This window comes from Myotis yumanensis, unplaced genomic scaffold, assembly GCF_028538775.1.
Source record: "Myotis yumanensis isolate MYYU_CA2020_CCGP unplaced genomic scaffold, mMyoYum1.0.hap1 SCAF_2, whole genome shotgun sequence".
In the NCBI taxonomy this organism is placed as follows: Eukaryota; Metazoa; Chordata; class Mammalia; order Chiroptera; family Vespertilionidae; genus Myotis; species Myotis yumanensis.
In genome coordinates this window covers 215,897,576-215,914,357 of record NW_027223753.1, presented here as the reverse complement: position 1 = coordinate 215,914,357, position 16,782 = coordinate 215,897,576, and the positions used below count along the sequence as shown (strand labels likewise).

The following is a 16,782-nucleotide window of genomic DNA, read 5'->3' as shown; positions in this document are numbered from 1 at the left end:
CACGGATAAAATCGTTCCACAGGCACGGCTGCCACCTCTACGTCAGGAGACGAATTTACTAATATTGGTTGCACAGGTTGTATCTTATGACCCACCTCTCATACACAAATTGTCCTAACAAAATATCTCCTATATGTACAGGGTGGGGCTAAAGTAGGTTTATAATTGTTTGTGTGGAAAATACGATAATTAATAAATAGTAATAATAATACAAGGTTAAATTCTGTTTTGCGTATACTCCTAACTATAAGGCACTTTTGCCCCAACCTGTATTAACCAGAAAAATAGCCTATATAATAAAAGGCTAATATGCAAATTGTTCCCTTGACTGGGAGTTCAACTGGGAGTTCGACCAGTGGGGCGGGGCCAGCTGGCCAACCACCCGTGGCCCCTCCCTCCGGCTGACCGGCCCAATTGGCCCCCATTGGGGCAGGCCAGCCAGACCCCACCCATGCACAAATTCATGCACCAGGCCCCTAGTTAGAAATATAAGCATAGGAATCAAAACTTTTAAAAAGGAATTCCTGTTAAACAGTACATACCTTTCTATTTTCACATACTTTTTTCTTTAGTTTTTCATATTTTTAAAAAATTAATTTGAAGATGTGAGCTGGGCTTGAGATGTGAACTAAATTTGCAATTATATAGTTTCACAGCAAAAAATATCATAATTTTTAAGTTTGGATGGTTCAAATATCTACAGATGAGAGTTGGGATTGACTTCATTTCACAGAAAAACACTTTTCCCAAGTTGTCTAGCTCTGTCAACGAAGATTTTAAATTCAACACCAAAGTGTAGGCCCTGGTGGGCCATGCTGAGCAGTGAAACGCCTGCTCCTACTTGGAGAGCGTCTCCACCCTCCTGCTGCCCTACTGCTTCCTGTGCGTCCACCGCCCACAGGAAGGGAGCAATAAAACCCTGGTACCTGCTCCGTTTCTACAAAATTGGCGACGTGGCCATCGTCGTTGGTGCCGCGAACATTGAACCTGGTCCCGGCACGCTCGCAGCTCAGCCTGGAGATGAGGCAGGCCTTGGCCTGCTTGTGGGCCGCGTAGATGGTCCTGACCTCGACGCCCCCGCACATGAGGCGCAGCAGCCAGTCGTCACAGCTCACGCCGTAGTGCTGGAGGTGCAGGTGCAAAGACTGGTTCCTGGGGGAAAGGCAGGGCCGCCTCAGTCCCGGAGCACAGGCAGCACAGCACCGGCTCCTCCGGGACACGCCGTTAAACCAAAGGCACTGAGAGTCTGTTGGCTCCTGTACGTTTCCCACGCTAGGCCTCAGGAGGCTGGGCGTGAAACGAGATCCCGGGCAGGTGACCTGCGCCCAGTGCAACGCCTTTCTTCACCTTTTCCGGGACTTGTGTCTCGTTCATCAGGGAGACGCAGGGTTGGCACGAGCAGCAGAATCTGTCCCTCACCTGCGCCCTCCCGCCCTCCCACACCATCTCCTCCTCTGCTCCTTCCCACTTACTCTAGCACTGAACTTGACCTGCATCCCATTCCTACTGAGCCAAATAAAATTAAAATAATAGGGGAATGTTGGCTTAGAAGGGCAATACTGCCAGAGACAAGATCTCAAAACTAAGAATAACATGAGTAACACAATCCTATTACAACAAATTCGTTCCTAATTTTAAACTATAGATCTTAAAGATATTTCTGAAATGAGAGGTCCGTCGAGATCAGGGAGAGCAAATAGGTTTCATGACAAGGTCTATGAAGTGACAGTGGGCGTCGGCCTTGCCCGCTGAGGATTCTGGGGCAGAAGGTGTGCGGCCGCACGCCCACCCGCCGTCTGAGAGGACACGCTGGCCCACAGGGGCCGCCTCAGAACTCACCAGAAGAACCTGTTGTCGGTCGTGTGCTCCTGCATGCGGCGGTGGGCGTTAAGACTCAGGTCCAAGCTGACCCCCGAGGCCGACCACGCGAAATAGAAGTTCCCTGAGTTCAGCACCTTGCGCACTTCGGAAATGCGATCCTCATCGGAGGAGTCGGCTCGCAGGGATATAAACTCCGTGGAAGTCACTCGGAACACTTCAGATTCTTGAATTTTCCCCACAGACATGCACCCGGTGACGAGGACCAGATAATGTAGCGTGGTGTCACCTGCGAAGAGCAGACTGCAGTGACTCGAAGGCTTTGAGAGAGAGTGTCAATCATCCCAGACTCCACATGTGAGCTGCCCGCGTGGTGACGTCTTTCAACCCTGATCAATCTAATCTGGGATGATGTCGGCTGACGGAAGGCTCGCCGCCTGCTCAGGTTAATTATGTTGATGATAAACTTACCCAGATTGAGGCGTAAAACACCTAGGAGTCCATATGCATCCAGCACTTTGGAGTATGTACTCTTGATCGCCTCCTTTTCTGCAGAAGCTACAAAAGAAAAAAGTTTTAGGATCAGAAATAAGACCTGATACATCAGGTTTTATTTACCTATAAAGTCAGAGTTTCAACCAAAAATTTCTAAATCTAAATCTGATATTCTTAACAAAGGTGTTGCAAACAATACTTTCTCCGACTTGTAGCCTAAATGTTCTTCCCAAAGAGTGAGCCCAGGCTCCAGCACTGCCTACTGACCCATCCCTCCCACCGACCCGCGTAACAAGACCGTTAGCAATCTTCGTTTGGGGGCTGTTTAGATTTTTCTTTCCTCCCCCGCTGACGGGTTTGACTGCTGTACTACTAGAACCACCGCTCTGACGCCCCCTACAGGGTAACACAGTCCTTAACAAGAGAGCTCTCTGAATTGGCCCCAGGCACCCTTCCTGTTTCGTTTCTCATCACCCCCACTCCTCGCATGCCCTGCTCTCACCACACTCTCACCAGTGCTGTCTCACCCGCCCTTTCACAGTCTGCACCTCGGCACAGCCGTCTGGCCTCCTGCCTGCAGGGCTCTCCCCACCTCTGCCTCCTGGCAAATTCCCTTCACCTGACAGATACGAGGCAGAAGGTCACTTTCTGGAAGCCTTTCTGCACCCCCAGAACAGCTCGGTCAAAGCTCCGTCCTCGTGTTACCGACACTGTATCTGTCCTCACTTCCCTTCGCCAGGCTGCCCGAGGCAGCAGCCCTGTCCTCCTCGTCCTTCCATCCCCACACGTAGGCTAGGGTTTCACACTCACGGACTGAGCACCAGGTAGCTAGGGTTTCACACTCAGGGACTGAGCACCAGGTAGCTAGGGTTTCACACTCAGGGACTGAGCACCGTTTACAGAACGAAATTAACCACCACACAGCTTTGCATGGGAACAGGAAATATTCCGTCTGGCCTTTGTCTTGTTTCTTCCACAATAAAATTGATGTTATCTTGCTAATGAACATACCCCACAGAGTAATTTCTGTACGGCAGGCTGTTTGATTGATGTACTAAGAAAAAACCAACAACAAAACACCCTCTGGAACTTTAAAGGAAAAATCTTCCTAGTTCTTAGCAAATACATTGATTAAAAATTTGACAGAGAACCAAAGAAAAGTAACCCACAGCTAGAATCTCAAAGGATAATTACAAACAACACCTTCTCACACCTACACATGCAGAAAGGCACGAACCCTTGCTCCCTCCGCCTCCCTCCAAGTCTGATAATAACCGTGTCAGCCCCGCCCTGGGCATTCTTCTTAACGAGGAAGAAAGATTCCTTTGTTTTATGAAACTCCATGAAATACGCAGAAATATATGGTGTATGAGGGAGAGACCTAATCGAATTATTGTCCCATTTCTCAGCAATTTAGTTCTGGAAAATAAGGTGAGCATCTCCCACTGTGAGATGAGTTAGGATAAGAAAGCCAGGCCCCTTTAAGACACCGTGCAAACCGGTGAATGGCTCAGGGCGCATCCCCCTGCCCCTCCTCTCCCACAGAGTCCGGGCAGCCCCTCTCCCCGCTCCTCGGTCCGCGTTCTTTCCATCGGGAATACCCGTCAGTCATCGTTCCAAACACTCCCATCCCGCCTCCAATACCTAGCGCAGGCGCCACTTCCTTCCCAACCCTCTCCCTGACCCCTCTGGCTGCAGGTCAGCCGGTCTGTGTCACACACACCGCACAGCACACACTGCGTCCTGAGAGCAACAGGAGCCCGGTCTCCTTTCTCTGCATCTCAGCCCCACACCAGCCCCACACGGAGACGGAGACGCTGGCCGTGCGGCTGCCGAGTGTGCATCTGCTAGACCAAGACGAATCGAGAGGCTCAGCACCAGAGGAATTGTTTTGTTTAAAATAATACATAAAAAGAGGTACTTTTTTTTATCCTCACCCAAAGATATTTTTCCTTTTTTTTTTTTTTTAGAGAGAGAGAAGGGCGGGGGTGGGGAGGAGAAACATCGATGCGAGAGACACATCGACTGGTTGCCTCCCACATGTGCCCTGACTGGGGCCGGGGCCTAACCTACAACCCAGTCCGTGCCCCGACAGGGAACGGGACCCATGACCCTTAGGTTCTCGGGCCGACGCCCTAACCACTGGGCACACCGGCCAGGGCAGAAGAGAAACACTTTCCCCTGGCACGGACAGTACCTGAATGCTCTCTTATTGAAATTTAACAATTCCTCACGGGACGTCTGGAAATGCAAAGGCGATGCCGGGTGTCTGAGGTGGACGTGAGGGTGGGCGTGGGAGACAGGTGTTGTTCAATGACTTCCAACCAGGTTTAAACCGGGGGCTGTCACCTGCTAAGGTGTGTGGGGTGCTCGGCAGAGCCAAGTGCAAGGATAATGGAACGGGGTCCGGGCGTGGGGACAGGAAGCTCAGGTCCCTCTCCTGCCATGAGCTTCTGCTCACCACTGTCAACACTGCTGAGGCCACGCCGCCCGGCTGGGGGACAGCCAGCCTCTCTCGGGCTGGCAGGGAGGGGAGAGGGAGCTATGGGACAGCCTGCCTCTCTCGGGCTGGCAGGGAGGGGAGAGGGAACTAAAGAAAGTTAGCGAGAATGAGAGAACAGGATGACAGTGAGCGTGACCTTCCTAGAACCATGCTTTGCCTGTGGCTGCACGCCCCGTGGTTTGTGGGCAAGGGATTTGCATGCGGGCAGCACCGGGGCAGGCAGACCCAGAGCCTCGGGGCAGAAAAGCCCAGCGATGAGGCGGCACAGCCGCTGGGTTCCAGACGAGACTGGAGGTTGGGTGATTCACCGGAGATCACAGAATCGGCCGCAGGAGAGCCGCTCTCCATCTCAGCACACACCAAGGGAAGAATGTTCTACAAGGCCAAGGTTTTCTCTGCATAATTAAATAATTAAAACTCCAGCTGGAAGACATTAAACCATCCAAAGTAATGTTCCACTTAAGCTACACATTTCAATCTTGGCAACAGGCCAAAACCAAAACCACCTTTCACACATGCATGCACCAAGTATGCGCCGAATGCCTGCCAGGTCCCGGTGCCCATCCCTCTGTCAGGAAGACGGGCATCCACAGCCATCCACACGCAAGTCAGAAGTGTGGACGCGCTGGGACGGAGTCCCACAGACTGCACCAACCTCACTTACACTCTGCAGAAGTGGCCTCGCAGCTGCAGCCTGAAGGACCAGGTGGCGAGCAATGAGAAGTGGAGGCACCAGTGTTCTGGGCAGCGAACACAGAGCTCCGGCCAGCAATCCCAGCCCTGAGCCCACCCATCGGCAAGGTGTGCGCTGGGCACCACCAGGCAGCACAGGGTGTGCACCCGTGTCATCCCTGACAGGACAGACGCCGGAGAGCCACACACGGACACCACACCAGCAGAAGTGAACAAGCTCCTGCCGCAGGCTACCACACGGTGGTCTCCCCCGTGGGCCGCTGAAAGAAAGCAGCAGACACGACAGAAGACAGAGTGAACGGCTCCATTTCTGTTCAGCTCAAAGCCAGGTAAAGAAGTGGGACCAGGGACCACCTTTGCGGGTCAGGGGGAGGCCACTGGGAAGGGACAGAGGGACTCTCTGGAGAGCGAGCCACAATGTTCCGCTTCTCCACCTGGGGGCGGCGACATGCGAGTGTCACTCATACTTCATCAAGCTGAACACTGACTCATGTACTTTTCTACATGTGGGAAGAAGTTTATTTTTAAAAGTAAAATGTTGAGCAGAGAGAACAGCATGTGTAAGACCCTGAGACCAGACAGTATTCGGCACATTCAGCACCAAAAGGTCAGTGTGGCTGCAACACAGAAACCCCGGAGCGCTGGATTCTAGGGTCAGTGTCAACCACTGAGGTATTAAGCGAGGGAATAATATGACCAACTCGTGTTTATAGAGACCGGAGCGTGGGTGGGGGAGTGGGGGCAGGAGACGGGTTAAGAAGGCGAGCAGCATGGTTCATGAAAGGGGCCCCGGGGGCTGGCTGGGGCAGAGCCGTAAGGGGTGCGGGCTGCTAGGAGGCTGAGCGGCCTGGCCCGGGTGGAGTGAATGTGATGAGAGGAAGCGTGCAGAATGATTCTTAGGGTGTTAGGAGATGGAGTGAATGTGAGGAGAGGAAGCGTGTAGAGTGATGCTTAGGGTGTTAGGGGATGGAGTGAATGTGAGGAGAGGAAGCGTGCAGAGTGATGCTTAGGATGTTAGGAGATGGAGTGAATGTGATGAGAGGAAGCGTGCAGAATGATTCTTAGGGTGTTAGGAGATGGAGTGAATGTGATGAGAGGAAGCGTGCAGAGTGATGCTTAGGGTGTTAGGGGATGGAGTGCAATCCATGAGGTAAGGAAGCAGGTCTGGAGCAAGGAGCTGGCACGACCCCAGGCTCACCAAGGCCCACCTCGCTTGCTCCCCTTCTCTCGGGAGCAGCGTCTGTTCATGCCTGGAAGTTGTTTCATACACTGGGTTTGTTTCGTCCGCTGTTATTCATGGTGGGAAGGTAAATTCAGTTACCGTTACATCAGGGTTAGAAGCGAACATCCTGTTATGGTCCTGGGCTGGTAATATTTTACAGGACAACTGAGAACGTCTGCTCGACCTTAAATCATGTAATACAAAGTCTCATGATGGGGTTTTACTGCTCGGTGAGAGAAACTGCCTTCGCCTTCTATTTCCTGATAGCAAAGTTAGTGGCAAAAAGTGAAAGCACGCGGGGAGCATAGCTGGCCCTGCTTGTTGGCTAACCCTGCCACCCAGACGGAGGGTGAGGTTATTTTTTTTAACCCCTAGAGTGCCGGGGAGCGCGACTGTGCTCCTCCTGCAGTGTCCAGTTCTAAGTCTGCTTTTGTTAGTGATGGTGATATTGCTAAATATGTCAATTCTTGCTGTGAAGATGACGATTTTGTGGAAGATATTGAATATGTAACTTCATTTACTTGCAATTCACAATTTTTTTCCTAAACTGCTGTAAAATCAGCAAAAATGCCTTGGCAATTTTAACATAGTCCCTAGGATATTGGTTGGCACTCAAAGGGTTAAGGGTTGATATTTAAGTTGACATGTACTATTTCTATTAAATATGAACATTACAAAAATAACTTACAAAACAAAGGTGAATTTTTGCAGCTCTACCATTAAGTGATACACAAGTCTACATTTCAGCACTTCTGTGCAGAAAAGTCAACTATACGCAGTCACGTCTCCTCTCGGCTCGAGCATTTTTCTTACAAGAGACAGGACACTACAACTCATCTAAAGGGCAACTGAGAAGACTGGCAGCACTTGGCAATTCAACAGAAAGAACAACGATGCACACCGCTTGTCACCACCCACGACATTCACACAAAATTCTAGAAGCCGACATTTTAACTCGGCCACCGAAGAAACTCGGCCTTTAATGGCCCGCCCGAAATCGTGCCACGCCTCCCTCTACTGTATCACTATCCACGGCAAGGACACGCCTCCTCATCAGAGCACGCCGCCCTTTCCACGCCTAACTTCAGTCTTCCACTAGCACCCCTTTCTTTCCCCGTTCATCCCCACTCTCCAAGTAACCACCACCCTCGCACAGCACAGACAATAATCACAGCGGAGAAAACCAACAGAAAGACTATGCCATTGGAGCCGCTATTTCATTTCTCCAAGCCTCAGTTTCCACATGTGTAATGTGGGGTAAAGCACAAGCCACAGAATTACATGTCTAATGCCACATCTCCCCATGTATGCTGAGGTGCTCTGGGACACTTCAACAAACTCCCAGCAGAGCTGTGGGGTATTTCATTTTATAATCCTCACCCAAGGATATATGTTGAGAGAGAGAGAGAGAGAGAAACATTGATCAGTTGTCTCCCGTAAGTTCCCCAACTGGGGATTGAACCTGCCTTTCCACAAATGGGGACAATGCTCCAGCCAACTGACCCGCCCCCGGACCCCGAGGATATTTCTTTAGAGAGGAAGGGAGAGGGATAGGGAGGTAGAAACAATGAGGACAGAGAAACATCCATCAGCTGCCTCCTGCACGCCCTCTACTGGCCAGTGGATATTTTAAATTGGAGGAAACATGGAGATACTCAACACCTGTTAGTTCAGAGTTTCAACACTAGATTGCAGTGCAGTCCTTACTGACATCGTATCTTTCTGAGGCTGGGTTTGCTGGGATAAAAATCAATGCAGATCCTGATGAGCATCGACCTATGAACCAGGAGGTCATGGTCTCTCTCCTCATTGATGTTTCTAACTCTCTCTCCCTCTCCCTTCCTCTCTGAAAGCAATAAAAATATATTTTAAAAAAATCAATGTGAAACAGGAAATGAGGTGGCACTGTTCAATCTGATTCCAAGGTTTGAGAAGCTGTCCAACACTCTACAGCAGAGGTCCTCAAACTTTTTAAACAGGGGGCCAGTTCGCTGTCCCTCAGACATTCCACACATGCGCACTGTGGGCCCGGAACGAGTCGGCTGCTAAGCAGGACAGGCAGCGGCGGCAGAAACACCCGGCGGGCCGGATAAATGTTTTCGGCGGGCCGCAGTTTGAGGACCCCTGCTCTACAGCTACACACATCCTATATAATAAAAGCCTAATATGCTAAGTGTTCGGTCAACCAATCAAAGCGTAATATGCTAATGATATGCTAAGGCCACTCAACCGCTGGCTATGATGTGCACTGACCACCAGGGGACAGATGCTCCGACTGGTAGGTTAGCTTGCTGCTGGGGTTTGGCCAATGGGGACTGAGCGAGATGGTCTGGACATGCCCTGGAGCCCTCCCGCAGTCCCTCCCGGGATGGCCAACCTCCTGCATCCCTCCCTGGCTCCGATCATGCACTGGTGGAGTCCCTCAGCCCGGTCTTTGCCCTCTCACAATCCTGAACCCTTGGGGGATGTCAGAGAGCCGGTTTCAGCCTGATGGCGGAATGACCGGTCGCTATGACGTGCAGTGACCACCAGGGGGCAGACGCTCAACGCAGGAGCTGCGCTCTGGTGGTCAGTGCACTTACACAGGGGGAGCACCACTCAGCCAGAAGCCGGGCTCACGGCTGGTGAGCGCAGTGGCGGTGGCAGGAGCCTCTCCCGCCTCCGCGGCAGCTCTAGGGATATCTGACTGCCGGCTTAGGCTGTGGGGAGCAGGCCTAAATCATCAGTTGGACATCCCCCGAGGGCTCCCAAACTGTGAGAGGGCGCAGACCAGGCTGAGCCCCCTCCCCCCCCAGTGCATGAATTTCGTGTACCTGGCCTCTAGTTTAACAATAAAGCAGGAAATGGGTTGGAAAAGAATGAGGTGGCTTGTGAATTTAATGACTGCGTGTGCCTCACTGGCTACTTGCCCTTCCCTGTGATGGCCTTTGTATGTCTACAACTGTAGAAAGAAGAGGAAAACTGAACCCTACAGAAAACTAATAGATGTCTCTTATTCATGCAGTTTTATGACTTGCTGACATCACACCTGTGCCTACCAGGGCCAAACACAGCACACTACTTACAGAGGACCCATGCGTTACACTAACCACTGCTCCACACACATCAAACTTCCTGTTTTAATGAGTAATGCTAAAAATGGGTACAGTATACAAACACATATTGACTTTTCTAAGGATAAGAATCTCCAGAAGGGGTTTTAAATAAATAAATGCAATGAAATAAATTAATAATGAAATTATTTTCCATTTAAAGAAAAGTAACTTTAGAACAAATTAATAGTATTTATCCATAGAAGACATAAATAACATTCTTCATTTTCTTTTTAATTTAAATTCTTTACATTCCTCATTTTCAATTAGCATTTCAGAAAGACTTTAAGGATGTGGTTATAGTTATTTCCATTAGTATTTTTCTAAACAAGACCAAACAATATAGATGTCTTTTATATCAGCAGCTCAGTCAAATAGTAATTCTTTAAAAGAGAGAAAATAAGTTTTATAGAAAAAGGTATCTTTTTTTTTTTAAAGGATCCTATTCTCAGAATTCTGGGCGGGCCCTGCTCTCAGTTTCCTAGGTGATTTTATATATCTATATATCTATCTATATCTATAGATAGATACACACACACATATTAATTTATTATTGATTTCAGAGAGGGAGAGAGAGATAGAAATATCAATGATGAGAGATAATCATTGATTGGCTGCCTCCTGCACGCCCCACACTGGGGTTGAGCCTGCAACCTGGGCATGTGCCCTTGACTGAGAATCGAACCGTGACCACCTGGTTCAAAGGTCGATGCTCAACCACTGAGCCACACCAGCTGGGCAAAGGTATCGACTTTCAAATATAGAGAATATTGCATGTCTGTCAACTTTGTTGTCTAGTTTAGGTTGGTTTCCTTCCCTGTGCCACCTCTTTAATAACCATGACGCTGCAAGTGTGAGTGAAACAGTGTGCTAACGCTAGGGGTACAAAGATTTCCAAGACATGGCATTTCCTCAGAGTCGCACCCAGACAGACGCCCGCCCACAGCTCCATGTGCCGGCGCCACAGGGAGAGTGCTGTGGGAGCGTCAGCCTCGGTGCAAGCTGTGGGCTCAAGAAAGCTCACTATTGGCCCCATGACAACAGCAAATGCACTATAATTCTGGAAACACGGTTATTTTCCATAAAATTTGCAAGCCAAAGTTGTCTGTCCCATTATCTATCATAGAAAGGCCAATGTAAACTGTGCTCAGAGACTGTCATCCCACCCGGCCCGTGTGGCTCAGTGGTTGAGTGTGGGCCCATGAACTAGGACAGCGGTTCTCAACCTGTGGGTCGCGACCCCTTTGGCGGTCGAACGACCCTTTCACAGGGGTCGCCTAAGCCCATCCTGCATATCAGATATTTACATGACGATTCAGAACAGTAGCAACATGACAGTCATGAAGTAGCAACGAAAATAATCTTATGGCTGGGTCACAACATGAGGAGCTGTATTTAAAGGGCCAGAAGGTTGAGAACCACTCAACTAGGAGGTCACGGTTCCACTCCCAGTCAGACACATGCCAGGTTTTCAGGCTCAATCCCAGTAGGGGGCCGACAGGGGGCCGCCAATTGATGTTTCTACCTCCCCCTAAAGTCAGTAAGATATCTTTAAATAAATTATCATCCCAACCCAATTCTATCAGAATTTGGGGCGGGGGCTGGAGCCCAGGCCCCAGTAGGTATGAAGCCTGCCCAGGTGAGTAAAATGCACTCTTCCGGGCCCACTGGTTACGTCCTCGCCTCATGACTCATTTAAGCTGGGAACCCGGCCAAATACAGAGTCCAGAGCTGCCCTAAGAGGATCCCTGATCTGAGATTATGCTCCTTGCATTTTCACCTACACCCCAGTTTTGACATGTGCTAATAATATGCGATAGCATTTCATGTGGGTATCTCTGGCATAACCACTTCTGGCATAACCCAAGAAAATTCAGTGATGACCAATAGCTATTGCCCAAGATGTCTAATGTTCCCAACTTTACTCATAAAGCCAGGGCAACGGGAGCCTCCAGAAACCGCCAGCTTTGGGTACATGAAGAACGAGGCCTGCTAGCGTCCCTGTCACCACCTACTGCACACAAGTATGCAGAGACCAACAAAACCAGCATATAAAAAGTGGTCATCTCGGGAGACAGACTGAGTTCTACGAAATGAAGGGAAGGAAGACAGAAGAGTGAGCTGGAGGGGTGGGGGCGGAGCCTCAGGAAGGAGGAAGAGGCTCGCCCTGGAAGGTGGGGAGGGCATTCTCGCAGTCAGGAGAGCTGGCACAGCCAGGAGCGGCATGCTGGCCCTGGAAGCAGCCTGGCACTCCGGGAAAGCATGAGCGTTTCCTTAGAGGAGATCAGCGGGGACAAACGGGGGGGGGGGGGGGGGGGGGGGGGGAGGACGGCGAGCCCTGATTAACAGGGAGGGAGTCTGAACTTAATCTTACGGGAAAACGGGGTTACACTTGTGTGTAATGTAAGAAACGTTTTAGGAGAGTCTCCTGGCAGGTGCCATGCAGACGCACTGAGCTTTAGGGGCCGCGGTGTTCTCCAAGCACGGTCCCTGAACACAGCAGGCTTTTAAAGTGTGACGGTTGGTCAAGTGAGCACCACACACACCTTGGCATCACTCCAGGCTGAATGTCAAGTTAATTTTGTAAGTCAAATGATTTATAAAAAGGTCTGTTAGCTCTTAAACATTAAAAGTTTATAAGAGGAAAACATAACATACCCAAGAGATTATACATCCATTTATGCTAGCTTTACAGAGAGGCAATATTCAAGCTTTATTTTTTTCTCCTGAAAGAATTACTTACATAGTCTAAACCTAGTACAAGAAGTAGAATTAATAAATAATGAAGATAGTATTTTTATATCCTTTCTCCTTAGAATATCAATGCCAAATGGATGGTTGGGGATTTTTTTCTTAAATCATTTTTTGGCAAAAAGAGAGCTGCTGGAGGTTTGGAAGTATGGTTACCCTTAGGGTCCCTGACCTGGGAGTAAAGTACAGAAATAACCCTGATAACCACAGGTAACAAGTGCCTGGGAGCTGAACACCCGGATCCCTGTCATTACCAGTAACGACAATTAAAGAAACATTTGCATTTAGACAAATTAGAAAATCAGGTAATGCCATCAAAAACACAAGCTGCTAAAAATGTCTCACATGCTAAGCCAAACATTTCGCCCAAATATTTTTAATTAAGAATTTATCACTCCGGCTGCAGGGCTCCTGGATGCCCCAACTGAGGCTGACGCCACCAGGATCGTGGCAGTAGGGAGACTTCGCTGTCCTCTTTCTTATTTATCTCCTTAAATTATGTTGTCTCTGTCTGAATTTTTTTAATAAAGCTGTTGGTCGAACTCAAAAAAAAAAAAAAAAGAATTTATCACTATAATTATACTTGTAGGAGAAAATATGCTATGCAAATTAACATAGCAAGTTAAGTTTGGTGTGTTTAAGTACAAAAAACAACTTGAGCCCTAACCGGTGTGGCTCAGTGGATAGAGCGTCGGCCTGCAGACTGAAAGGTCCCAGGTTCGATTCCGGTCAAGGGCATGTACCTTGGTTGCAGGCACATCCCCAGCAGGAGATGTGCAGGAGGCAGCTGATCGATGTTTCTAACTCTCTATCCCTCTCCCTTCCTCTCTGTAAAAAATCAATAAAATATATATTTAAAAAAACAAACAAACAAAAAAAAACCAACTTGAGTATCGTAAGCCCGTACTGACTGAGTATGACCATATTATTAATACTTGTTCTTAGAACATACAGCCCCTTCCTGCTATATGTCTCTACGTAGCAAAAACATAATAAAGGATAAGCAGTCATCACTAGAACACTCTTAAAAACACCATCACATTTTAAATAATCCGAAACTGAACTTATTTGCCAAAATCTTCTATTAAGATAAACATTCAAATTAATATTTTTATTTTTAATTTCATGCATTTGCCCACAAGATAACCCAAAACATATTAATCTGATGTTTAAAAAATCCTCACCCAAGAATATTTTTTAATTGATTTTCAGCGAGAAGGGGGGAGAGAGGGAGAGAGAGAAAGAGAGAAACCTCCATGTAAGAGAAGCATCAATTGGCTGCTTCTAAGCTAATCCACTGGTCCATTGAGTATCAATTGGAAGCTCCTCAGTGGGATCAAACCTGCAACCTAGGCATGTGCTCTGCCTGGGAATGGAACCCTCTGGACGGGACCATGCTCCAACCGGCCGAACCTACCATTGTGTGTCTGATACAGTCTCCCTTTCTTTCAAAGAGACTACCAAAATGATTTTTAAATATGAAGTCAATCACATATTCCACATGACATTTTAAGAAGCGCCGACAATCCTCTAAGGGGCACAAACACTAACAATCTAACAGCTCGTCACTGCGATGGAGCCGGACTGTCCATTCAGGACGAACGGGAGGCCAGCCGTTCGTGGGTGACGGGAGGGTTTGTGGGTGACGGGAGGCGATCAAACTGAGGGAGTCTTTCTCTGAAGGAGGATTGACTTTTCCGAGCGGCAGAGAAACCCACGAAAGCAAGAACCTGCACCCAAGACCTGCGTCCACCCGCCCGGAACCCTCAGCAGGGGAGGAAAAGGAAAGTTCACGACAAAACGAGGCTGGACTGAAAGCAAAGCCAAGCCTAATGGGCTGGAAGGAATCGGGGCGGGGCGGGGGTCCCCCCGGAGCCTGGCTGGACCTGAATGACCCCCGAAAACCGAGCCCCGGGACTCACAGAGCACGGCCACCGCCCCGGACTCGAACAGGAGGCACTCCTCCTTGTGCCTGGTCTCCACCATGAGGCTGAAGGGCGGGGGGTCCAGCTTGTGGTAGACCCGGAACCCCTTGCTGAACGCCATCCTGTCCGCAGAGGCAGCCTGTGGGAGCGAGCAGAGCAGATGTGGCGCCGGCTCCCCGCAGCCGGCTCCCCCTCCCCCGCAACCGGTTCCTCTCCCGCAGCCAGCCCCCCTCCCCCGCAGCCGGTGCCCCTCCCCCGCAACCGGTTCCTCTCCCGAAGCCGGTCCCCCCTCCCCCGCAGCCGGCTCCCCCTCCCCCGCAACCGGTTCCTCTCCCGAAGCCGGTCCCCCTCCCCCGCAACCGGCTCCCCCTCCCCCGCAACCGGTTCCTCTCCCGCAGCCGGTCCCCCCTCTCCCGCAGCCGGTCCCCCTCCCCCGAAACCGGTCCCCCCTCTCCCGCAACCGGTCCGCCTCCCCCGCAGCCGATTGCCCCCTCCCCCGCAGCCACCCCCCCCACCGGTCCCTCCTTCCCCGCAGCCGGCACCATCCCCGCCGCCGGTGTCCCCTCCCCTGCAGCCGTCCCCGAGGCCGGTCACCCCCTCCCGCCGCCCCCTCCCCGCCGCCGGGCTGCCAGCGCCCAGAGGCCGTGCGCGGGGAGAAGGGTTCGCTCCACCCGCAGCCGGCGCTCCAGGCACCAGAAAGCAACAGCGGAGCCCTCAGCGCCGGTTCCCGGGTCCCGGCGGCAGGACCGGCCTGTCGCCCGCCGGGAGCTGCTCACAGCTTCCTGCTCCGGGCGGCCGCCGCGGGGAAGGGGCCGATTCGGAGGCGGGAACAGCCCGGGCCCGGCGGGAGGCCGGAGGGAGGTCGCACCCCCCGCGGCGGGGCGGGGGAGAGGGGACCCGCCCGCACGGCTCCCCGGGCGGCGACCCCGGCCCAGGCCACGCCGGCGGCGGGCGGGAAGCCACGACGTGGGGCGCAGAGCTGACCGGCTGCTCGCGGTCCTGGAAACCGGGCCCGAGGCGCCCAGCAGCCCGGCGCGTCCACGGCGCCTGAAGCCGCCCGGTCCCGGGGGCTGACAGCCGCTGTCACCACACCCGCCCGCCGCCCGCCCTCCGCGCCGCGTCCCCTCACCGCTGCCGCCGCTGGACGCGGACCCGCCTCCGGGAAAGCCACCCGCGGCCCGGCCGCCCTGGGTCTGGAAGCGCCGCTGCCGCCCGCCGGCGCCTCCCTCCTCCCGCGGCTGCCCTCCGCCTTCGCCCGCCGCCCGGGCCGCCGCCGCCGGAAGCGTCACTTCCGCCCAGCGGACCCAGTGCTTCCGCATTGCACCGCGCGGGGCGGGGCCAGGCCTCGGGCGGGGGCGGGGCCAGGCCCGGGCGAGGCGGGGCGTCAGAGAGGCCACGCCCACTCGGGCCTTGCTGCCGGGCGCGGGGGGCTGGGAGCCGCCTCCGCGCGCAGCGGGCGTCGCCTGGGCGGGGTCCCCGACCCCAGCGGCAGGTCCCACCGTCAGGGGTTCCGGGTCATCGGCCGCCCCAGCCCCCCGCGTGGGCTCCCCGGAGCCGCCGGAGGGCCTCGGGGGCGGAGCCTTGCGGGCTGGGTGCGGATACGTGCGCCGCGAGGTGCCAGGAGCACCCCTGTCGCCCCCGCGACGCCCCCCCTCCCCGGGCGAGGGGACCGGAGGCAGCCGGCGGGCCGCGGCGGCGCCTGGAGAGCTGTCCATGGTCGCTCTGGGCGGCCGGGCGGTGGAAGGAAGGAAGGTCCGCGCCTGTTGGAACTTGCGGGGCTCAGGGGCGGTGGGGAGCGATGTCACAGCCCGGACGGCCCTGAGGCCTGGGCGGCTGTCATTGTCCCTGAGTGGCCAGCAGCCGCTTCTGGCTGTGGAGCCCAGTACCTAGAGGCAACCCACTCTTTCACCGCGCCCCCATTTCTCAGCAAGCCATGCTCCCCGGCTAATGGGATGTCACACCTAAGGGCTTTACACGGCTTCCACTTCGTAGATCTAAATATGGAAATGAAGCCAAAGCCAGCAACCCCGAAAGGGAATCGAGAACCTCAAAACCCCAGCACACCGGGGAGCGGTCTCCCTGCCGTTGCTTTTGCTCCTTCCCCTTAGTGCTTTCATTGTAGCAGCACCAGCAGAATTTAAATTCCGCGTAGCACACAGAATCGTTTCCCCTCCGGGCCTTGTCACGTGGCTCCGTTTATCTTTTTTTCACCCATTTTAGAGAAGCTGGGCCCACCCTGGTTGCAGGATACTGAGTGGCTATAACTCTCAGAAAAGAGGCCAC

The 16,782-nt window shown here is 52.5% G+C and overlaps 1 protein-coding gene across 7 annotated transcripts in view; it reads right to left on the bottom strand.

Moving 5' to 3' along the window:
• Nucleotides 1-15,705, bottom strand: part of SYNJ1 (synaptojanin 1) — a 60,234-nt gene extending 44,529 nt beyond the window's left edge. For all 7 annotated transcript variants that reach the window (XM_070407281.1, XM_070407283.1, XM_070407282.1 and 4 more), the window contains exons 1-5: nt 15,629-15,705; nt 14,497-14,638; nt 2,290-2,376; nt 1,840-2,107; nt 927-1,152 (exon numbers count right to left, since the gene is read on the bottom strand). In XM_070407281.1, coding sequence (XP_070263382.1) covers nt 927-1,152; nt 1,840-2,107; nt 2,290-2,376; nt 14,497-14,620 — 705 coding nt within the window. In that variant the 5' untranslated portion in view covers nt 14,621-14,638; nt 15,629-15,705. The remainder of the gene's footprint in view (nt 1-926; nt 1,153-1,839; nt 2,108-2,289; nt 2,377-14,496; nt 14,639-15,628) is intronic.
• Nucleotides 15,706-16,782: the final 1,077 nt, after the last annotated feature.